The sequence below is a fragment of the Dipteris shenzhenensis genome, chromosome 29 (genome assembly GCF_047967505.1).
Source record: "Dipteris shenzhenensis isolate YYH24624 ecotype China chromosome 29, Dip_SZ_1.0, whole genome shotgun sequence".
In the NCBI taxonomy this organism is placed as follows: Eukaryota; Viridiplantae; Streptophyta; class Polypodiopsida; order Gleicheniales; family Dipteridaceae; genus Dipteris; species Dipteris shenzhenensis.
Window position 1 is genome coordinate 39877115 of NC_141624.1, and position 25413 is coordinate 39902527.

Below are 25413 nucleotides of genomic sequence, written 5' to 3' on the forward strand. Positions count from 1 at the left end.
CATTCTTGTAAACCCATCTACAACCTACAATGTAGTCATGCAAGGATGCAAAGGCAGCATGGGAAAGATTCGCAAACATGTATCATGTTAAGAATGAGCAAGAGCCATTTAATCATGATACCTTTATATTCTTCCTACCCAGCTCAAATCCATTTTATGAAATATGATGGCTTTATACCATTTTACAACAAAGAACTTAGACCTTGATGTTTAGGTTTTAGGTTCAGGGACTTTTCTGTTTATGGGTATCTTGCATGACCCATAACTTATGCATTGCTCAACGGAATTCGGGAAACTTTGTCTTCAAGTTATAGTACAATTCCAAACTTGAATATGAGAGCAAAAAATTTGGAATAAGGATTTGGAACGAGACCGTTAAAGCATTATAAGTGCTATATTGCATGTGAAGCATGCATCTTGAAGACTATAGGATATAGCAATTTATTCAAAAACATCAAAATTTTATTCTATACATACATGCAACCAAGTAATCGTTCTAAAGTACACTACGTGAGCTTCTCCTCAACCCAAGAACACACCTAAATGAGATCATTATGCATGGGTTAATGGGCCTCCAATGTTATGCTAAAGTGATGCATATCCATTTGAGGGCACGCTCCATAACTTTCTTTTGATTTGTTTGAAAATTTGAAATCCAAACTATTGGGACTAGTTCATGATGGTCTTAAAACATTGATAGTTGTTGGTATTGGTATCTACATTCACCCTAAAATGGAAGAAGTTGGAAAAGTGCAATTTGTGCATGTGCAAAGATATTTTAATAAATCCAATATTATTTACAATTTTGAATTGTTTCTTTCCATGCATTTGCTTGCTATATGGCTCATAAGCATGCCAAAGGTCATTGCATTTAATAATACATAGCATCAAACCCGATAGCATGCCCTTTGGCCTATTTGTGTTTTGAAGCATTTTAGGCCACATTGCACTTGTTTGGGATATCCAACTCTGTTGACACTGATGGCTGAAATTTTGCTACTCCCACGAATTTCAAATTTTCACACCTCCCGCCCATCAAATCTTGGAAGATTTAAGTACCTACAACCTGCCCCCACCTTGCAAATACCCTACAACCCGCATGCACCTCGACGTGACCTTGTGCAAACTTTGGTTTACCATTGTCTTCTTTCGGGTAAGTTGTCTTCTATTCTTTGTTTGCCTCACCAGCTAGCTTCTCTGGGTGTATTCTGGACTAATTGTGGCCATAGTGTCAATGGCAACATGCAGCTTGCCATGGCTTGCAAGAGAAGCAAACAGAAGCTACGAGACAGGAAAGCCAAAAAGCTAGGTCAAGGCACAAGGAACAGAGTGCGGGTCGAGGAAAGCACTGGCATGATATCAAATCGGCAACGGAAGACACTTTTGCAACATCTACGAGGGAGATACAATGAGAACAAAGAAGACTCCTTGCAGAGTAGTAGCAAGAAGCAGTTGCAGATGCATGCATTTGATCATTGCCATCGGAGCGAAGAACACAAGCTATGGTGTCATGATTGGTGGGAGCATTCGAGGCAACAACATCAGGCCATTCAGGTGATTACCAGTCTCAAGTCTTCATAAGCTTTAGCCTGCACCCTAAAGTTCGTAGAGTAAAAACCCTACCAACAACTCGAGAGATGCACGCCCAAGAGGTGATGCTCTTGAACCTGAGAAATGGCCTTCAAAAATTGAAAGGGGTGCATAGATTAAATCAACTAGCTGCAAAGAGGGCGACATTAGCTATGTTGGTGTCCCTTGATACAAAGGAGAAATGGCTTGGGTGTACAATGTTAAAGATGTTGTCAATCAGGAGGACCAATGTGGCTCCAATGGTTGAATGTAGAGTAGAAGCAATGCATGATCATCCCGATTTGAGAAGTTTGTGGGCTTCAATAGAATGCAAGAAAAGGAGAGATAGTTTAAGTGCAGAAGTCATTGCTATAGTGATGACATTTTGGCATGAAAATATGAGAGTTTCTCCAAATAGAAAGGACATCTGTAAGAAGTGGATGGGACGAAAGGTGTTTGAGGAGCACATCATACACATGCTAGATACAACATAGGTCAGTAGTGCCTAAAACAACTCGATGGTTGTTTGTGATTGAGCTTTGGGATAGTTTACTTGTTTCTTTTCTTAAACTAGGCTTGGACTAAATCTGATTGTCCTAAACTAGCCCAATGGTTGGAACATCTTGTAATCGTAAATTGGTTCAGCTCAATCGCCAATGATGTGATTGTTCTGAACCAACATGGTTGAACATATATTAGTTGTTGTCCAACCTGGTGGCATGGTTGAGTAGAAATTAGTTGTTGTCCAGCCCGATGGCATGGTTGAGCAGAAATTAACAATATATTTCGTAATATATTGTTATTTTACTAAACCAAGGTGGTGGTTGGAACATCATGCAATTGTGGCTGCTTCAGCTCAATCACCAATTATGTGATTGTGCTGAACCAGTGTGGTTGAACATACATTATTTATTGACCAACCCAATGGTTGAAATTATTGTGTTTCTTAGTAGTTAAATTTGTTAAATTTAACTTCCTGCTATTCGGGTCATATACCACTATTAAATTGTGGAATTTAGAAATCAAAAGCAATATATTGTTATTTTCTAATGGTGAAATTCAGAAATAAAAAGCAAAATTACTTATTATTGTCTAATATGTGAAGTTGAGACCGTCAGGCTAAACCATCCTAGGGGTTGAAACTGTGACAGTGTCCTAAACCATCTCGGTGGTTGAAATTGTGACTATCCTAAACATGTCCTAAACCAGCCCGATGATTGAAATTGTGATTGTCTTAAACCAGCGCGATGGTTGAAAATTGTTTTGCTTCATTATATACTTTAATTAGACTATGTTTTGTATTCTTTTAGTAGTAGCAAAAAGGGGGCTCATTGTTCTGTTGTTCCCACATGTTGGGTTAATAGACGGAGTTGTATCTCAAGTTTGTGGATTAGAATCCAAACATTTCGATTGGGCAGAGGAGCTTTGAGCATTGTAAGCCTTGGTATGTTAGGAACTCAAAGACAAGAATGCTCATTGTTGCAAAACACACATAGACTTTGACTTGGCCGGCAAGCTATGAATGACTTGAGATCTGGTCGTGTTGGCCATTGCTCCAATGGTTTATCCAAAGGGAGACCATGAGTCGCACAAGATTGAATGCATTCATGGCACATGCAAGCATTGTAGTTTGAAGCTAAAGAAGAAGACATTCAATGTCTGTCCAAATGAAATGAGGGAAGACAACCATGTTGCTCTAAAATGGAGGAGATTTGAAAATGTCAATGTTGAAGGATCCAATAAAAAGACATGGCCACTGTCATATAAGAGCACCCAGCCAACATGGTTCAATCCATCCCAAAATATGTGCTTCACAATATCACAGCCAGTTGGCAAGATAAGCAGTTTAGGATGTGCCTTGCCAATTTTCCCTGTGACACTATTGTATCTGTCATAGATTTTGCGGAAAATTATTATTTTCAAGAACAATATGAGATACAAAGTGCTCACTAGTACAACAAGCAGATAAAAATTCTTGTGCATATCACGTACAATCATTTGCTTGATTCTTCCATGCCTAATGCCAATCTACTCTATTGATTCATAAGAGTCCAGGTCATTGCAACGCACTCACCATTTCTACATTTCAGATGATAGGGAACATGACACCCTATTTGTGTAGCATGCTTTTCTACTACATTGGAAATGGTGGCTGAAAAAGGAAAATCCCCCCGTAGAAGTCAGAGCTTTTTGGTACCAAAAAACATCCAAGAGAGGCCACAATTACGAACTGCTACATAAGAGTCCACAAACATGTGTGTACTCTCATCTAGTAAGAGCTATTAAGTTCCAGATGCAACCTGTGCCACAACGAAAGAAGGGCAAGAGTGTCTTTAAATTGGATTTAGACACGCATGAGCATGTCTTGGGGTGTCTTGGAGCAGTGGACAAGGACGACTAAGATAGTACTAAGAAAATGTATATAGTCTGATTGCAGGTCTGATTGCAGGGAAACAATATGTCCACTTGTCCTACAAAATGGAATTTGTATTGAGATTGCTTCTTTTTAGTATATCCCAAACAACCAATGTGCTAGTTTTATTAAATTATTTTTGTAAATCCCAAACGGTAAAATCCATGCTTGCTTTTACTATATCCCAACAACCACCGCACTGGTTTTCCATAATGAATCCACACATCCTACAAATCCATTCATCTTGTCTTGTAATAATAGAAGCAAACCACCACGCTAGTGGCTGTTCATATCCTAGTGCAAACCAACCACCAAACTGGCGATAACTTATCCTGCACTGCTACTATGCTATCCCTACACTACTGCCGTGCTATCTTAAAATTTGTTGCTAACAGTACTATACTAAAATAGTGCCCTTTAAACTATTTATCATTTCGTTAACCGCCATTAGATTTCATCCCATGCTTGCTTTTACTATATCCCAACAACCACCGCATTGGTTTCCCATAACGAATCCATTCATCTTGTAATAATAGAAGCAAACCACCACGTTGGTGGTTGTTCATATTCTAGTGCAACCAATCCCTATGCTGGCGATAACTTATCCTACACTACTACCATGCTATCCCTACACTACTGCCATGCTATCCTGAAATTTGTTGCACACTGCTAGTGCCCTTTAGACTGGGTATAGTTAACCATCAGATTTCAACAACTGGGCTACTTAAAACATTTAAGTACTAACGTGGAAGCAAGTCGATACAAAATCAGGTATTATGAGCACCATGAGAATGTCCACAAGTTCAAGAAATGTCTGCAAGATTTTTATTATTTCAAAACACAACAACATTTTGCTTTTTCAAGGAAATTCCAAACTCCCAAGTATCTTATCAACCTCTCTATAGCAAGCATCTCCCAGCTCTAGAGGCCAATTTGTTGCACTATGGCAAACCTCTTCACACACTCGGATCACACACTGCTTGCTTGACTCTACCAACTTATACGCCCATAGTAACTCCTCCTTTCACTAGGGGTCCTCTTCATCCTGCTCTTTGCACTCTATACATCTTCAAGCCTCTTTCATGTCCTGCCAAAAGAAACCTACATCATGAGCTTGACAAGTACCTTAAAGGAGCAAAAAAATCAATAGCCAGGGAAATTAATAAACACCGTCTGTGCCGACTTCAAGTAAACACCCACCATCGAAGCATGTCCTCCTTGCAACTATTTTCCTCCTTCTCCAAGTTTGTTTCTATGAGGATGCCATCCAACATCATTTTCAGATAAAACAAAAGCATTCCAAAGTCTTTTAGGTATGCCATAGATTCGCAGTAGGTGGATCGATGTATAGAGTTTGGATCAGTGTATAGAGTTTTGATCGGTGTACAGAGTTTTGGGGCTAGATTACGTAATGGGCTCTTAATTGTGTTTGCACTGTGTAGAGGAGTGTGGGGTAGAAGAGATGCATCATAGCACAAAGAGTGAGAGCACAAGTGAGGCAAAAAACATGTATTAGAATGAAGGAATGACCTCCATTTTATAGAAAGAGAGGATGGTGTAGGCACCTCCCCTAAATCAATGGTAACAATCTGCCCCTACATCAGTGGGACTGGCCTAAATCAAAGGAACCTCCCATGTGGGGGCCTTTGGCTTACATCATCACTTAGGTCACACACTAGACACATCATAGCACTAGATGTGCCTCTACAACACACACACACACACACATGTGACTCCCCTAGATGCACATATGCACCATAGAGCAAGCCCTTGACCATAGTTATCCCAACATACCCCCCCTCAAGGTTTTGCCTCTTGCAATGTCAATGATACATCTAGTCTCATAGTTTCTCATGCCATCTCATGGTGGTCACACATGGCCATCTCATGGTGGTCAAGGATGAATCTTTGTTTAGGATCTCATGCTAGCAAAGGTGCCCAAGGGTCAAGGGTTACAAAAATGGGATAGACCAAACACATATCACATGGCCTACATCATATGGTGATCAGAGGTAATTTACAAAAGACATGACATTATTTTTGGAGTACTACTCCCGGCAGAGAACCTAAAAAATTAACCAAGTGATGATAAACACAAATTCAAAGACAAGTTGCTCAAAAGGCAAAGTCCTTGTCTTCTACCACAAAGTTGAATGCTTCTTTTGTTGATGGAGTTCTCTCTTCAACCAGATTTGTCATAGTCCTCTTTTTCTCATTGCAAAACTTTTCAGAGTGATTATTCTTTCCACAATATAGGCAGTGTCTACTCTCTTACAAAATGACTAATTTTGTGGAATAAAGAAATCTCCCTCACCATACAAATGTCAAATGCGAGAGATAAATTCAGAGAATCCTAATTGTTTAGCATATTCATACCATGTTGGCTTCTCCCAAAGTTTCTTGGCTAGTTGTAGTCTTCTTCAAATGATTAGCATTAGAAGAACCTTCAAAGCTTGGAATTTTGACAAGGGATCAGTCCCAACTAAATTTCAAACTGAAAAAGCATTCTATGATCTATACTTTGGCATTACTTCAATCCTCAAGCATCATTCTAGCATTTACTCTAGCATCAAATGTCCAAAACTGTCAAAAATGCATTGCAGTAAACTAGCTCAACTTGGAGGGCACAATTCACACAACTAAAGAAGAGTTTAAGAGGGATTTTTGTGTAAAATTAAAGCTTGAATACCCAAGTAAGTTCACCATAGAGCATTGCTGAAATAGTGTGCCTTTTTGTCTGGGAGAGTTGCGCCTTCTTTGACTATCTTTTCTCTGATTTCTCCTTGCTCCAACAAGCATTGGCCTTCAAAATTCATCAATAGTAGGCTCTAGGCATGGAACAACTTGCGCTAGAAGGGCTCAGGAAATGGTTGAGCAGAAGGGCAAAATTGTGTGTTTTGGATTTTTAGGTTGCTTGGATCAGTGCGGGTGGAATACATCATCTCTGGGAGAATGCTCTAGGCCAAGGGAGCGCCCTACAGTGTAGAAACTCCAGCTAGAAGGGCTTGGCAAAAGTCACAAGGAATGGGGAGAACAAAGCTAAGCAAATTTTGAGAAAGAAGAAGAAAGAAAGCTAAAAAAGAGGGGTTGGAGAAGATGATGAGGTGGCACTACCAAAATGAGTTCTACAAAGCCTACCAGCTCTGATACTAAATGTAGAGGAGTGTGGGGTAGAAGAGATGCATCATAGCACAAAGAGTGAGAGCACAAGTGAGGCAAAATACATGTATTAGAATGAAGGAATGACCTCCATTTTATAGAAAGAGAGGATGGTGTAGGCACCTCCCCTAAATCAGTGGTGGTAATCAACCCCTACATTAGTGGGACTGGCCTAAATCAAAGGAACCTCCCATGTGGGGGCCTTTGGCTTACATCATCACTTAGGTCACACACTAGACACATCATAGCACTAGATGTGCCTCTACAACACACACACACACACACATGTGACTCCCCTAGATGCACACATGCACCATAGAGCAAGCCCTTGACCATAGTTATCCCAACACACTACACTTAAATAGGGAGAGAGTTCATTGAGCTCGACCTTCTCATTCTTCAGTCTCATGTTAGTTGTCTAATATAAATCTTTCATCTCACATTAGTTGTCTAATCGAAATCTTTCGTGGTACAATAGTTCATTAATCGAAATCTTTAGTCTCACATTACGTGTCAAATCGAAACCTTTTATCTCATTATTATCACCACGCTGATGTGGATCAAAGGACACTATCTAGTCACTTAACTGAGCAAACATTGCCCAAGTAAACTCTAGAGAAGATTAACAATTCAATAGATTACACACAGATTACATAGATTACAATCTCAAAGACTCCTTTACTTCAGTTTACATCGCAAGGACTCCTTGTTGAGCTCCCTGATTGCAAGCTCAGCCCTCCTTGCTCCTTTCCAGAATAAGGCTGGTTCCTTCATATTTTGGCCCGGCCCTTCCCTGCATGTCGCTTCCTCTTTCCTTGATTTGAGCTTCCTGGTTGCAGGCTCAGCCCTTCTTGCTCCTTTCTTGAAGGGGGTTGGTTCCTCCCTTTAGGCTCCTTTTCCTCGCAGTCAGGTTCGGTCTTGGCCTTCTTCAATTTGAGCTCCTTGTCTTTAAGATCTTTTGCCCAAATGGCAAATTGAGCTACAGCATCTACTTTCTCGTTGTAGATAGCAAGCAGGCACATTTGATCTATCCATGACTTGGGAAATGGCAAATGGCATTCTCTACATAGAAATTTAGTATGCACAAACACTCTAAAGCAAAAAACGTGCAAAGGGTGGTAGCATGCAAGCCATCGAATATAGCAGTCATCTATGATGGGGGTATGGTAGACCATACATTTTGGACCCTCTTGCATAGTAGGATAGGCATTCGATTTAACTATTGTGGCCATCAATACCACAATCTTGCTCTGTACATGACAAAGTTGCTTCTTGATTCCTTCCTCCCTCATCCTAAGGCTACAGATGTTCTCCTTCCTCTCCTCCACTTTTTGATCACTCTATGCAACAGCTTCATCTGAATCCCTTAGCATCTGTTGAACTTTCATAAATTCCTAAAAAACATCTTCATGGGTAGTTTCCAAGACTTCCACTCTAGTTTGGAAATCTTGTAGGGTGACGGGCTGCTTTTCAAACTATCGAAAGCCACGGCAAGCTTATGCAAACATCTATCATGATCTTCTTGCAGGGTATTTTAGCTTGCTCTTTGGACTTCCAATAATGTTTCAGAAAAACAACCCTCACTATGGTTGCTGCAAATTTCTCCACCACGGTGATTGGAACTTGCTCCATCATGGTTGCTCTCTACATCCTTCCTGGCCTTGGGAGCTGCCTTATTGTCTTCTCCACCCTAACTGCTCTCTGCCCCATCCTTCCTGGCCTCGAAGCTCTCTTGTAGTTCCCGCATAACCTTTCTGGTTTCTGCATTCTCCCTTTTCAGCTCCTCCATCATCTGGTCTTTTTCAATGTTCAATGCGTTCTGCACGTTGCAGAGCCGTTTGTAAAGGCCCTCCTTTTCGGCTCTCTAATCATCAAGGTCCTTTCACATCTTTTCTAGCTCCATGTCCGCCATGTCCCCATCATTTCTCACTTCTTAGAGCCTATCTCAGAGCTCCTTCATCCGCTTCTCTGCTTCTTCTCTTCTATGCCTTTCCATGTCAACCAATTTGTAGCGGCTTGCTCTTGTGCCTGCAAGGCCCTTGCTTGTGCCTCCTCTACCTTGGCTTCTGCACCTTCCCTGAGACTTTTCTCAAGTTGTGATGCCTTTGCTACATCGATGGCTTTCTCTTGTAGAAAAGTCACCTTCTGAGACATCTGCTTCTCGTATTACTCAAAAATCCCTTTGAGGGTAGATGCCATCAGGTGCATTGCAACTCCAGCAGATTGAGATGACAATTGGGGTTTGCCATCCATGCAATTCTTCAGGTTGGTTAACATGCTCTTGGAGATTGCCCTTGAGAAAGATACATCACGTCCTTTCAGTTGCTCTACTATTGCTTGAACCTACCAAAACTTGCAGGTTCCTCTCGTATCAGGAAAGAAGTGAATGGTCTTCTTTAGCACATCTCGGAGGTCTATTGGTAAGCTCGAAATCTTGACTCCACCATATTTACTAATCTAAGGATTGGGGTATACGTCTAGAATATCTTGTCTCTTCCACTACTTCTCAAAAAAGTGTGCTTGCGTACTGCCTCCAGAAATTCCTAGAGCCTTTTCAATCATGCTTTCATTGATGGTAATCTTCTGACCTTGACAGACTAGTTGCCCCTCCTTCAGGTTCACCTCTTGCACTATCCTGGGGGTGAAGTTTTGGGGAGCATCCAAATTGGGCTTTTGAATAGCGAGATAGGAGCTCCCATGTCACAATTTCAAGATCAGGGGAGGAGGGGTTCTTGCACTATGCTGTAGAGGGGGAGGAACGATTGTGTGACTGTTTGTGCAGTCCACTATGAGAGGTGATATAAGTTGCAGGAAGAGTGCAAGGATAAAAGAAATGGTCGAGAGGGATAGAAGATGAAGCAGTGAAGCAAATGGAATAATGGAGGCTTGAGATTGCAAGGGAGAACGAAACGTTCGAGAGGGATATAAGAGGAAACAGTTAAGGGAATGGAATAGTGGTTTGTAGCCCGAGTACACTGTCAAGGTGAGAGCCACCACGGTGGTTGTAGCCCGACTACTGTCAAGGTGAGAGCCAACACAGTGGTTGACCCAAATTTTGAATCATTCAAGGCAGCAGTACTAACTTGCATGGTAATGAATGATTGGAGGTGGCATCTAAGATTCCTAGCCACATTTGTGGTGGCGGCTAAGATCCACCGGGCTATCAGTTAATTACTAGCCACCACTGCAATGGCCCGCAATTACTTAGCTTCCAATTACCACCACCGGGGTTGCATGCATGATTACTATGAGTGTAGTAAATTATGGTAATGAGGGGTCAGAGGTGATTAGGCTTCACGATTTACTTTTGTGGGAATTACTACCTGATGGTGGTGGCTATCATCAGCCATGTCTATCATGGCTATGATTCCACCGTCCCACCGCTCACCCACCACCGCACTTTAGCATGCATGATCACTACGAGTGTAGTAAAAATTACCAGTCACTGGGCTCACATGCTCAGTAGAGACCTTCCTTTATGGAAGGTGTTGAGAGTTGTGGTGCCATGAGCACATGTAGAGCAAAGGTATGAGCAAAGGGTAAGCTGCCACATGGCATGGAGGAGCTATCCCACATGTGAGCAAGCAAATGGATGTAAGTACCCTCACCTATAAAAGGGAGGTTCATTTGAAGTAATTAAATCAAGCACTTTGCACTATCTCAAGATTCTCCTTATGAGTCCAAGCTAATCTATCTTGGAACCTAATTGACTTGAGATACATGTCATGAGCACTCTCTTCATCATGTCTCCACATAGGTTCCATCCACCTTAGAGTGCTCCATAGATCCTGAGGCACACATGTTTTGTCATGGTATCAGAGCATAGGTTTAGCTCTCCTAGTTTAGCTCATTAGTAGTTCACTAGGATTGCTTCCATTCCTAGATTAGTTGTAGGCATGTCTTAGGACCTCATGTTTTTCTCCTAGGTTAGCTTTAGTTTTAGATAGAAAACAAATTTCCGTCCGTAGAGAGAGAAAAATTCCATCCATATTTCTGTAGTTGACTGCTCATGGAGAGTTCCTCTTTGTTCATTTGTGAGAGATAAGGAGCTTCAGAAGCTTAATGAGATAGGGAGACTCATAGACCTTTTCTTTCCACAGAGAAAGAGAGTAATAGTGTGCTTTATTCGAAGCTTCATCGACAAGCAAAAGCACCACACAAAGCTCTCTATCGACTTGCAACTCTTGGCCTCATGAACCGCACTAAGCCTTTAGCTAGAAGGCTTGCTGCTGAAATGCAAATGTCTTAGGAACAATCTAGAGAGGGAGATAGAACTCAAGGAGTCTGTGAGAGAGAATCAGCGTTGTTTGACCGAAGGCTTGGCCGACCAAGTGTCTCCCTTCATCGAGCCCATGTCCATCTTCAAGGGCCAAACGAGTACACAACAAGGCAATGGCAGCAGCAACCAAAAGAGCAGCCTCTACAAAGCTTCACGGACGAGCTTGTTCAAGCAACCAACACGCTTCATTGACCAGCTTTGGCTCCCAGCGCACAGACGGATGGGTCTCCATTGACAACAAACGGATGACCTAGCACTCAGCAAACGCTTCAACAACTCCGCCATATACAAGTCCAAGCAGTAGCTCAAGGCCCTCACGAACTCAGACGCGAACAGCCCGCTCTAGCAGTAGAAGAAAGGTGAACTATTGTCGTGATAACAGTGATGATTAATGGGCGGATGACACTCTAGGCAATGACGAGCTCTACTACAGACCTCCGAGGTGGAAACTGTTCTTGAGAAAACTAAGGGCGAAGACGAGGAGAAGAACTGCTCCAAGCTTAAGAGCTGCCTTCCCCACCGCGTCGCCGTCCTCAACACGTCGCCGTCATAGCAAAAAGCTTTTCTTTCTTTTCTCCTCCAAGGTTTTGCCAAGGTTCCCATTGACTGCCACATGTCAAGATTTTATGTGACCAGGGTTAGGTTTGTTTAAACTTTGGGTTAATTCATTTGGTTAAAAGTATGCCACGTGGCAAATAAGGCCTGACTCTAGTAAGGTTAATCACAGCCATGGTTAGGTTATAGGGTTAGTCACCCAGTGCCACCTAAGCAATAGCCCTTGCCAAGCACTGTTTGGAATTCAGCATATGAACCCCTGTGCCACATCATCAAAGGCCCTCTTCTTCACAGAAAATTCGACAAGGCATAACTTCTAATCCAGGAAGAATTTGGACACTCCAAAAAGGAAAAGTGATCGTCTTTTCGAGCTCCACGCGTCTGTCATGTCAGAATCATTGTATGCAATTAGACACTACCAATATTGAGAAAAATCAATTGGTAAGACCTTTGCAACAAATGGAAAAGCAAAGCATGAATGCACACATCATTGTCATAAGCATGCCAAAAGCACAAATGTATGAGAGGACCATAGCACGAAGCATGGCATCCACACAAAGCAGCAAGGCACATGGAAGAACAAAGCATCATGCAGGTAGCTACACCAAACAAAGAAGCAAACGAGTCGTCATCAAGCCATGAGCCAAAAGGTGACATCAATGGAATGTATTGAAAACAAAAACCTTGCCTATGTTTTGTAAATCAAGCTTGACCACCTGAGAGTAGCTATGAAAGCACCCAGGGGAGGTATTGACATGTAAAAACCACACTTGACCACCTTAAGTAGCAATGCAAGCACTAAGGGGAGGTGATGGAATGTAACTCACATCTGACCACCTTGCAGTAGCCAAAGGATCATGGCACCAAGGGGAGGTGTTGAGAGTTGTGGTGCCATGAGCACATGTAGAGCAAAGGTATGAGCAAAGGGTAAGCTGCCACATGGCATGGAGGAGCTATCCCACATGTGAGCAAGCAAATGGATGTAAGTAGCCTCACCTATAAAAGGGAGGTTCATTTGAAGTAATTAAATCAAGCACTTTGCACTATCTCAAGATTCTCTTTATGAGTCCAAGCTAATCTATCTTGGAACCTAATTGACTTGAGATACATGTCATGAGCACTCTCTTCATCATGTCTCCACATAGGTTCCATCCACCTTAGAGTGCTCCATAGATCCTGAGGCACACATGTTTTGTCAGAAGGGTAGGAAATTAATTTATTTCTCCAAATGATTTGATTTCTATATTTCTTGCACCCAACAGGTTCTAACCCTTTCTTTTAAACCTTTTTCTAATGGATTCCTGAGATATGACATTTACTAGCCTGGGTTCTTGTATGTTTGATGAGTATTATTCGTGACAGCAACAATGACAAGCATTGGATGAATGCTTGGATACTTGTCACCCATTCAATAACCAATAAATTTCTAACTTTCGTTATTGTCTGGTTGGTTGGCAAGTATAGTTCTTTCCTCCTTGAATAATTAGCATCAAGGATACAACTACCCTGGCTACACTATTGTTATCCCTTTGTTATCACCTTGATTATTCTATGTATCTTTTTTTGTAAGCAAATATTGATTTCCTTTTTTGAATCAAATATTGATCTTAATGGTATCACTTTTCCCTTCTACCCTTTTTTTGTCTTTAATTATACTACTTTGAATTAAATGTATGGCTCATATGTGTGATGGGATATTAAATTGTCTACACACACATAATTTTCCCAAGTAGCCTTTGGTCGGGCTACTACTATACATTTCTTTCAAAGGGTACTAATTTTCCCCTTTCCCTCCTCCCCCCTTTTTTTTATTTTTTTATTTTTTTAAAAACTGAAAATTTCTTTTTCCCCCTTGCTTTACACTTGCTATGCTAACCTTTTCCCTTTTTGCAGATTTATTGGATTCCTTCTCTTGTTAAGCTGGGATATGCTGCCAACTAATGTGAATCTACCCATTCCCCCTATCGGCACTCAATGCATCCTATCTTGTTCTAAAGGGCCATATTTCCACAAAAAACTCTTAGATTTTGAAAAAAGAGCCTCTCTTGAAAAAACCCCCTTTGCCTTTTCTATTGCATCTGTTAATGACTGGATTGCATTGTTGGTTGCCTCTAAAAGAGATCAGTTGGCTTTTTTGGAGGCATTCAATAAACTACTCTCTTCTCTTCCTATTATAGATTGCCAAGATGCTTGTGACCTTAATTTCTATTTCTCAAGCCTCCCTTCTATTGTTAACAAACTCTTTCAATTAAACAGCATTCCTCCTATCCCTTTAGAAACAAAAAATGCTCCTGACATTGTTAACCCCCTTGTTGACTTTGATCTATTGGACAATGAGGAAAAATAAGCCCTTTCATCTCTGACTTCCCAGCCACTCTCTACTTCCTCCCAAAAAGGTATTTCCCAAGCCTTTTCTAGTGCCATTCCTCTCCTCACCCCTCGTCAACTTGAGTTTGTAGTTTCCCTTCTGAGTTTGTTGATTACTGTAAATCAACAGCTATCTAAGCTAAACATCTACTATCCAATGGCTTTTGCTTTGAGCTTAGCCAAATTAAACTTTTTTTATATAGATTCTTCAAAATGTTCTAGTTCTGCCCTTATTACTAGAACTAAAGGACCAATCAATCAGGATAAAAGCTGAGAACCCAAAAAGTTTCTCAAACATTATTGGAACACGTTTAGGCCCTTTCTCAAATGTCAATGCAAAAAAACTAATCCTAATTGATCATGCTCGGCCTCTATCATTTGGTTTGATCACCTCCTCTAGTATGTGTTTCAAAACCTCCCCCACTTTTTTCCATTCTCCTCTAGACTAGCTCTAGTGTATGCATTTATTGGTTGGGTTGCTTCTTTTTCATCCAAAATTTGAATAGCACTCTTGCTTTACTTTTGGTTCCATGAATACATGTTAGAAGCAGCCCGCAATCTTGCAAGTACACTCCCAACTCCCCCTTGCTTCCTCACTTGCTTAATACACCTGTCTCCAACACAATTGAAGCAATTCTCAAACCAACCAAGGGAAAAGAAGCTAAAAGGCTCTCCATTACCCCTAGCTCTATGGGGTCTACTTCAAAGAAACCAAGGATGTTTCAAGGATCGGAAGAATTCAGTGATACAACCAAAGCACTTGAACTCAATCCCAACAATGATCACGTAAGAATTCTTACTAAAAGACATAATGGCTCACTAAACCTCAAGAAAAAGAAAGAAGTAGAAAGATTTATCCATCTTCTTTTTGTAAATAAATTATTTGATTTCATTATTTCAGAGAAAATATTTTTAGAAGTCTTTGAGAGATTTTGCATTAACAAAACTTTTTCTGCATTCAATATTGGCTTTACCTGGAAATACTCTAAGAACCTGGCTCATTTACTTTATAAACCTTTGACACTTTTTCTAACTATGACTCTAGCCCCCTTGTATTTGTTCTATGTTAAAAAGATTTGAACCTTTTACCAAAGAATTTGATAATTTTGGAACCCACATTTTTTAAACTGACCCTACCTTATGTAGACATCCTTGTCTTCAAAAATTTATTACAAAAGGACTGAACCATAATCCTCATGTTTCGATTAACCCTTATCCAGTCATTAAGGAATTAAGTACGGCATGGTTAAAACTTTGTAAGTGGATGTTCATTAATGAGATCTCTAACCACTTTAGTTTTATTAGAAAAATTATCTTAAGAGACTTTAATGATATTTTCCCTCTACATAGATTTAATCAGACACCATGGTTTCAAGACCCAAATATTATGGACGAAATTAGCTATCTCACTAACCACCTTTTCATTTGTGGACGTGATAAATCAGCTCAGATCCCTACTTTCATCTGTAAATCCCTCATTAGAAATGCTGCCCTGCATTAATTCCCCTAAATTTTCTCTTTCCTCTATGAATGAAGGTCAAGTTGCGAATCTAGTTACCTCATTTTCGCATTCACTTGAAATTAACCTTCCCACTAGTCTCTTTATCCCATACATTATGGGCACTTACAAAATACATAAAATTTCCTTTAGATGGCTAACTAACACTCATAATTATATATTCTCTAACATCACTGATCTTATCACTACAGTACTAAAGGCTTTGGACATTGGTATTCAAGAATATATAGATAGGTTCCATAAAGACATATACTTTTCAAGAGTGAGGACTAATGCATATTGGATCATTCAAAATCAATATGATTTCCATGTGAATCTGCCTAAACATATTTACTCTATTTATACATTTGATGTTACTTCTTGCTATGAAGCCATCCCACACCATGGACCTAATAGTCTTATTGAGGCACTCCATAATTTTATTAAAATTATACAAACCCTTGGCTTATATTCTCAACGCCCAGGGAAGGGCCCGTTCCCTTGGATTATAACTCTTTGGCAAAGGAAGCGCGTTGCCTCCCAGCCCACACTATGTGTGGTTATAATAATCACATATTATATATTATCATAAAGTTATTTTCAATTTCTCATCCATTTCAAATTGCTTGTTTTCAATCTGAATTCTTCCAACATTCCTCTCTTTTGATGCATGTTGTCAATGCAAGGGAGCAAGGGAAGCCAGGCTGGATGCAAGATCGAAAGATATGGACACCTTTATTCATACGATTGTAGTTTATATGACAATATTATATAGACTACAATGAGCATCAGTTATGAGCTCTTGTGAGCATTGCCTTATTCATGTATTTGTTAGGCTTCAACTCCCGAAACGCACAAATAATATGGACATTGGCAAGTCAATAATAAATTACTACCTCTAACATTTGTAGGAAGTGTGTCGTGTCTTAGGTCTACGTTTTTACTCATTCGCTTTTTTCCTTTAAAATTTTGATTAAATGCTAGGAGTCATGTTCAAGTTCAAGTTAGTAGCTACGCGCTCCACGACAGAAGCGCTACTTGTCGCAAATCTAGTTGGCGGCACCTGTCTTGCAAGCAGCGTAATTTGAACGTGGGTCGTTGTCCTGATGCGTTACCACTTGGGTTGTCACTGCAATCTCCCTAGAATTAGTGTGCAACTACATCGGGCCCAACTTGGGTTGTTGTAGCGACCTCCCCAGAATTAGTATGCAAGTGCACCTGGGCCTACGAAAAACAATTTAAGCCTCTTAAGCCAAATTTTTATGTGTCATGAATCTAAGCCCTTGATTTGGTTTCATCTTATGCCCTTGATTTCGTTTGATGTAAAAGCTAAGCTTTTGACTAAAGCACTAAAAGTATTTAGGTGCTTTTCACAATAAAAAGACTATATAAACGTTTCAAACCTATTCGATTTCAAGAGATGATCTACTTGATTTGCAAGTTTGGGCTTATCCTGTGAAGCTTTGGAGAGCCTCGCAATGACCTTATGCTCTACTCTCACAAGCCTAAAAGCTCGACTTACTATAGTGATCAAAATCCCATTTTCTCGAGGTTGAAGAGGCAGGTAACGCTGGCTAAATGGAGAGTGAGAATATTACCTACTCTACTTCAGACTTCCTCTAATGATAGTTGTCCTTGTGTGCTGTCGAGAGTCTACTAGACAATCTGAGAATGTTGGAATCATCCCGCTCAAGGACACACGCAAATCCTCTCAGGGTCACATTGGCAAGTTTTTTGGATATTATCTCTCAACGTTCGACTACGATTACAACTATTGACATTCAGGTAATATGCTAGTTTCTTATCCATTCGTGAGGTTTATCCTCGGCACTAATATTCTCGGTGTTTATATCCTCAGATTATAACTCTTTGGGAAAGGAAGCGCACCGCCTCCCCGCCCACACACTGTGTGGTTATAATAATTATATATTATATATTATAATATAAATATTTTCAATTACTGGTCCATTCAAAATTTATTGTTTTTAATCTGAATTTTTACAACATTCCTCTCATTTAATGCATGTTATAGCTGCAAGGGAGCAAGGAAATCCAAATTGGATGCAAGATTGAAGGATGGCGACACCTTTATTCATATGTTGTAGTCCATGTGACAATATTGTAAAAATTGCGACGAGGATCAGTTATTATATCGCCTTATTCATGTATTTGTTGGACTTCAGCTTCCAAAATATGGACATCACAAAATCAATAATAAATCACCACCTTTGACATTTGCAGGGAGGATCGGGTCCTAATGGACCCTGTGTCGTGTCTCATGTCCACTATTTTACTCAATCTCTTTTTGGCATGTCCTGGGGAAAGGCTATAGCAATCATTTTCTTTGTTTTGAGATCATAAAGCTTCTAATTGTGGCTTGCCGAGTGGCCACGTTGGAGTGGTAGTTTAGTGAATTATTGGACGCATGCAAACGAGTGATTGGCGCTATTTTTCTCCTCTGTTCTTGCTATTTTTGTCCCCATTTTCTCCCCCTCTCTCTTTGCTTGCTATTTGTGTCCCCATTTTTTCTCCCCCTTTCTCTCTCTCTCTTTTCTCTCTTCTTCTTCTCTCTCTCAGCTTCCAAGGTAGGCCTCATGAATGATTTTGATCATTCACCTTGTTTCCTTAAACAATTGATAAAGATAGTTTGAATTACGAGTTAGTAGTTACTTTTACTTGCTTCACGATGGAAAGAGTGCTCGGAAATCTACTTTTTTGTTTGGGAAACTCACGCACCCACACACCCAGGTGCCAGGTTGCCGCGATGGTCCGCGTGTGATACTGTCCTAGCTTTCTCTGCCCTTTAAAGCCCACAAAGAAACTCGAAAAATAATAAGTGTGCCTCGCGATGATGATCGATATGTTGCATGGCCAGGAGCTTTTTCGTAGCGGAAATCTGTACTCCGACTGTTTGGTAGCTCATCCGCGCAGACAATCATCTGGGATTGCTTTCTCCGAAGACAGTGTAACGGTCATGGATAAATGTTCGCTTTCAGGTACTGCCATCCTGGTCCTCTTGCACCGGTGGAAATTGAGAAAACCTGGCTAGTCCTTATTTTTACCGATAAGTTTTTTGCTGGCGACCCGCTTCTGGCAATTCGTTGTGGTCATTGTTCAGGGAAAGAGCGTTCGTACTTCAAGGATCCCTCGCAGTGGTGGGACAACCGAGAGAGCAGAGTAAGTATGCGACGAGTCTGAACTGAATGACTTGCACAGGTTTCTGTAGATTAGCTAGTCTAACGCTTTGAATTTTAACAACAGAAAAACCAAAAGCCCAAAGCATTCGCTGGTCAATCCAGACACAGTGACATCGTGGAGGAGTGTGGCAAGGCTACAGTAAAGGTCACTGCTTCTAAACAACAAGAAATGGGTGAGAAGATTGGCTGGGACACGCCCACCTTAGAGGAGGCGCTCACGTCAATGGAACGGATGCCCCAGCCCCCTTCGGTTAAAAATCTTAGAAGCATCTTGCATAAGTGCAGAACAAAGAAAAAACTAGCGTACACCAAGCGCTTGTATGCCTACCTGTGCAAAAATGGGCTGGAAGATCATAGATCTCTTGGAAACTACATTGTCCCAATGTTGGTCCAAGTTGGCAGCATGTGCAATGCCGAGAAAGTTTTCAGTAAATTGGTTGATCGCAATCAGTATTCTTGGAATTCTCTCATCTGGGGTTATATTGAGTTAGGGGATTCAAAGAATGCCCTCAATCTCTACCACAAAATGCAAGAGGATTCTTTACACCCTAGCAAGCATACCTTCCTGGCCGTACTGAAGGCTTGTGCTAGGCTGAAAGATGCAGAAAGAGGTCGAGAAATTCACACCAGGATAGCCAGATTGGGGCTGGAAAGAGATCTTTTTGTTGGCAGCACCTTGGTGGATATGTATTCCAAATGTGGCTCACTCGCAGAAGCACGGGAAGCGTTTGACAAGCTGCCAGTTCGAAACGAAGTCTTGTGGAATGCACTGATCGCAGGATATGCCAAGCATGGGCTTGGTGAGGAAGCTCTCAACTGTCTCAAACACATGCAACTGGAGGGTCTCTCTCCAGACGCTGTCACGTTTGCTTGTAGCTTGAAAGCTTGTGGCAGCATAGTAGCCATGGACAAGGGCCGAGAAATGCATGCTGAGATAGCCAGAAAGGGGCTGGAAAGGGATCTTGTTCTTGGCAGCACCTTGGTGGACATGTATGCCAAATGTGGCTCGCTTGCAGAAGCACAGGAAGCGTTTGACAAGCTGCCAGTTCGAGATGTGGTCTCTTGGACTGCACTGATCACAGGATATGCCGAGCAGGGGCTTGGTGAGGAAGCGCTGAACTGTCTTGAACAGATGCAATTGCAGGGTCTCTCTCCAGATGCTGTCACATTCGTTTGCAGTTTGAAAGCTTGTGGCAGCATAGGAGCCGTGGACAAGGGCCAAGAAATCCATGTCAAGGTAGCCAGAAAGGGGCTGGAAAAAGATCTTGCTATTGCCAGTACCTTGGTGGATATGTATGCCAAATGTGGCTTGCTCACAGAAGCACGGGAAGTGTTTGATAAGCTGCCAGTCCGAGATGTATTCTCATGGACTGCACTGATTGCAGGATACGCTGAGCATGGTCGTTGTGAGGAAGCACTGAACTGTTTTGAACACATGCAACTGGAGGGTCTCTCTCCAGATGCTGCCACATTTATTTGCAGCTTGAAAGCTTGTGGCAGCATAGGAGTCATGGACAAGGGCCGTGAACTGCACACTGAGATAGCCAGAAAGGGGTTGGAAAGAGATCTTATTCTTGGCAACACCTTGGTGGATATGTATGCCAAATGTAGCCTGCTTGCAGAAGCACGGGAAGCATTCGATAAGTTGCCAGTTCGAAATGAGTCTACGTGGAACACACTGATCGCAGGCTATGCCGAGCATGGGCTTGGTGAGGAAGCACTAATTTGTCTCGACCAGATGCAAGTGGAGGGTCTCTCTCCAGATGCCGTCACGTTTGTTTGCAGCTTGAAAGCCTGTGGCAGCATAGGATCCTTGGACAAGGGTCGAGAAATGCATGCCAAGATAGCCAGATTGGGCCTGGAAAGAGACCTTGTTATTGGCAGTACTTTAGTAGATATGTATGGCAAATGTGGCTCGCTTGCAGAAGCACGGGGAGTGTTTGGCAAGCTGCCAGCTCGAGACAACGTTTTGTGGAATGCACTGATTGCAGGATATGCTGACCATGGCCTTGGTGAGGAAGCGCTGAACTGTCTCGAACAGATGCAACTGGATGGTCTCTCTCCAGATACTGTCGCGTTTGTTTGCAGCTTGAAAGCTTGTGGCAGTATTGGAGCCATGGACAAGGGCCGAGAAATGCATGCCGAAATAGCCAGAAAGGGGCTGGAAAGAGACCTTGTTCTTTGCAACACCTTGGTGGATATGTACGCCAAATGTGGCTCGCTTGCAGAAGCACGGGATTTGTTTGACAGGCTGCTAGCACGAAATGTAGTTTCGTGGAATGTTCTGATTGCAGGATATGCTGAGCAGGGGCTTGGTGAAGAAGTGTTGAACTGTTTTGAACAGATGCAACTGGAGGGTCTCTCTCCAAATGCTGCCACGTTTGTTTGCAGCTTGAAAGCTTGTGGCAGCATAGGAGCCATGAACAAGGGCCAAGAAATGCACTCCAAGATAGCTAGAATGGGGCTGGAAAGAAGTACTGTTGTTGGCAGCACCTTGATGGATATGTATGCCAAATGTGGCATGCTGGCAGCAGCACGGGAAGTGTTTGACAAGATGCCAATTCGAGATGTTATCTTGTGGAACGCACTAATCATAGGATATGCCAATCATGGGCTGGGTGACGAAGCGCTGAACTGTCTTGAACAAATGCAACTGGAGGGTCTCTCTCCAAATGCTGCCACGTTTTTTTGCAGCTTGAAAGCTTGTGGCAGCATAGGAGCCATGGAAAAGGGCCAAGAAATTCATGTCGAGATAGCCAGAAAGGGACTGGAAAGAGAGCTTGTTGTTGGTAGTACCTTGGTGGATATGTATGCCAAATGTGGTTTGCTTGCAGAAGCATGGGAAGCATTTGACAAGCTGCCAATTCAAGATGTAGTTTCATGGACTGCACTGATTGCAGGATATGCTGAGCAGGAGCTTGGTGTAGAAGCACTGAACTGTCTTGAACAAATGCAACTGGAGGGCCTCTCCCCAAATGCTGTGACATTTGTTTGCAGCTTGAAAGCTTGTGGCACCTTAGGAGCCATTGGCAAGGGACAAGAAATACACGCAGAGATAGCCAGAAAGGGACTGGAGAGAGGGAAGGCTGTTGGGAACAGCTTGGTGGATATGTATGCCAAATGTGGCTCACTTGCAGAAGCACGGGAAGTTTTTGACAAGCTACCATCTCGGGATGTAGTTTTGTGGACTGCACTTATCAGAGGATATACCCAGCAGGGGATTGGTGAGGAAGCACTGAATTGTCTTGAACAGATGCAACTGGAGGCTCTAGTGCCAGATGCTGTCACGTTTGTTTGCAGCTTGAAAGCTTGTGGCAGCTTAGGAGCCATGGAGAAGGGCCGAGAACTGCATGCTGAGATAGCCAGAAAGGGACTTGAAAGAGATTATGGTGTGGGCAACACCTTGGTGGATATGTATGTCAAATGTGGCTCACTTTCAGAAGCACGGGAAGCATTTGACAAGCTGGCAGTTCAAGACATATTCTCGTGGACTGCACTGATAGCAGGATTTGCCGAGCTTGGACTTGGTGAGGATGCGCTGGACTGTCTCCAACAGATGCAACTGGAGGGTCTGTCTCAAAATGCTGTCTCATTTGTTGGCAGCTTGAAAGTTTGTGCAAGCGTCGGAGCCATGGACAAGGGCCGAGATATACACGCTGAGATAGCCAGAAAGGGGCTGGAAGGAGATCTTGTTGTTGGCAACACCCTAGTGGATATGTATGCGAAATGTGGCTCACTTGCAGAAGCATGGGAAGTGTTTGACAACCTGTTAGTTCGAGATGTAGTTTCGTGGACTGCACTTATTGCAGGATATGCTGAGCAGGGGCTTGATGAGGAAGCGCTGAACTGTCTCGAACAAATGCAACTGGAGGGTCTCTCTCCAAATTGTATCACGTTTGTTTGCTGCTTAAAAGCTTGTGGGAGATTAGGAGCCATGGATAAGGGCCAAGAAATACATGCAGAGATAGCCAGGAAGGGTCTGGAAAGAGATCTTGTAGTTGGTAATACCTTGGTGGATATTTATGCTAAATGTGGCTCGCATGCAGAAGCACAGGAATTGTTTGGCAGAATGCCAGTTCGAGACGTTGTCTCATGGAATGCACTGATCGCAGGATTTGCTGAGCAGGGGCTTGGTGTGGAAGCCCTGAACTGTTTCGCACAGATGCAACAGGAGGGTCTCTCTCCAGATGCTGCTACATTTGCTTGCAGCTTCAAAGGTTGTGGCTGCATAGGAGCTGTGGACAAGGGCCGAAAAATGCATGCTGAGATAGCCAGAAAGGGGCTGGAACGAGACCATTTTATTAGCAGCACCTTGGTGGATATGTATGCCAAATGTGGCTCACTCGCAGAAGCACGCGAAGTGTTTGACAAGATGCCAGTACGAGATGTAGTCTTGTGGAACGTAGTCATTGCAGGATATGCCCAGCAAGGAGAAAGTGAAATTGTTTTCCAAATGCTTGAGAGAATGAGAGGAGAAGGGATAAAGCCAAATGGGGCCACATTCTCTGTTGTTCTTGCTGTATGCAGTCACATGGGTCTAGTGGATAAGGGCCATATTTACTTTGAGACCATGAGCAAAGACTATGGCATCGCTCCAACTATTGAGCACCACACTTGCATGGTTGATCTCCTTGGCCGTGCAGGCCAATTAGATGAGGCTGTAGCGATGGTGAGGAACATGTCTTTCCATCCTAATCTTGTGGTGTGGCATACGGTGTTGGGTGCTTGTCAGAAGTGGGGTAATGTAGAGCTAGGAAGGCTGGCCTTTGAACAGGCAGTGCAATTGGATGAGAAGGATGCTGCATCTTATGTCTCGATATCTAACATCTATGCAGATGCTGTCATGCAGGAGGAAGAGGAGAACGCTGAGGCAATGAAACTCAGAAAGCAAGCATTGAAATAGACACGAGAGAGTTGGTGGCCAAGATGAGTGGGGGGACTGACAATAGTGGGATTGTGCAATTGGTTTTGTGTGGGGGATAGAAGACATTCCCAAAGCAAAATTATTTATGCAAAGCTAGATCTTTCCCTGAAAATGAGGAAGGGCATGTCTCAGACATTGATGCAAAGAAGGTGCTTTATGTGGGCACAATGAGGAGCTGGCTATTAGGTTTGCCCTAATCAATATACCCTAGGGGGAGACCTGGAACAACGCCTAAAGCTTAGTTACAACTAAGTTGGAGGTTCTAGGATTGACTTTATCTTCGAGCATACTAGCTAGCACATCACCACCCGACCATAGGTCACCCTCGAGCCTGACCCCGGACCATAGTACTCCCAAGTAAAGACTTTGTGTTCGATACCACACAGCCCCATTTGTGCATAGATGTCATTAGGGGAACATAGGCATGGATGGGATCCAAATCTAGTTGGCCATTCTTGCAAAGGCTCCACTCCCAAGAATGACCCAAATGAGCCTAATCTTACACTCATATATAGGCATCAAGTGTCTTAGGTGTCTCAATCCTAAGATTTTCTAAACTGTACCAAGCGTATCACGTCCTAATTGTTCTAAGTTGAGGTACATGACCTTGAACGTGGACATACTCTAGAAATTGGCTTTGGAGGGAATCAATACCTTCCTAAATCTGTTGAGCACTAGATGATTTTAGAGACTAAATTATAGATAGCACCCAAGTTCCCTTTCAGTCTACTAACATGAAAGACTGGGTGTATCCGATCACCCTTAGGCAATTGCAACTTGCAATCCGTATCATTGATCAAAAGCAAGAAGATATTTTATAAATCTTGGCTAGTTCTCATTACTTGAGAATCTTCAAGTAAGCCCATTGGCAATCTAAGAGAACTCGAGGTATGATTGGTTTTGATTGGCATAAAAGTGCATTGTATCTAGAACCCTCTTCATGCTTTCTTGTGCAAACTATAACATATCTTGTTGTTACAAAACCTTGATATTTTGCAAGCCAACTATCTATAGGGCTTTAGGTTGGTATTAGCATGAACGTACTAATCGAGTGGTTCAATGCTTAGCACTACTATAAGCAAACTCCATCAATAGAAGGTACTCTCTCTAATAGAATATCTTCAAGAGACATGCTCAAGCATGTCTTTTGAAGTCTAATCGACTTCCCCAGTTTGTTCATTTATTTGGGATTATCAATTGAACTCATACTAAGTTGAGTGTCCAATTTCGTAAACATTGCCCATTAGAAAGGCTCAATAAACTCAACATCTCTAGCAATGACTATTTGAATTGGTTAGCCATACGTGTTACACAACTTATCAACAAATGAGTCTTCTTTATAGGGATGAATCATGGTGGTTTGGTGAGTTGATTTGTGATCACCTTGTTTCAATTGCTTGAAACATCAAGTCATCTATCCACATATTGGGCCAACGAGTTGGTACTTATTGT

General features: G+C 42.1%; 1 protein-coding gene across 1 annotated transcript; it reads left to right on the top strand.

Moving 5' to 3' along the window:
• Window positions 1-18599: 18599 nt before the first annotated feature.
• On the top strand, window positions 18600-24471 carry LOC147882827 (pentatricopeptide repeat-containing protein At3g09040, mitochondrial-like). Its single transcript, XM_087400293.1, has 2 exons — window positions 18600-19017; window positions 19102-24471. The coding sequence occupies exons 1-2, from the start codon at window positions 18823-18825 to the stop codon at window positions 23938-23940; spliced, it is 5034 nt and encodes a 1677-aa protein (XP_087256419.1). The 5' UTR covers window positions 18600-18822; the 3' UTR covers window positions 23941-24471.
• The last annotated feature ends 942 nt before the right edge of the window (window positions 24472-25413 follow it).

Excerpts from the sequence above, each read along its gene's own strand:
- LOC147882827 (XM_087400293.1), top strand. The coding sequence starts at position 18,823 with ATGTTCGCTTTCAGGTACTGCCATCCTGGTCCTCTTGCACCGGTGGAA. Across the intron at positions 19,018-19,101 it reads GGGACAACCGAGAGAGCAGA|AAAAACCAAAAGCCCAAAGC; the intron begins GTAAGTATGCGA and ends TTTTAACAACAG.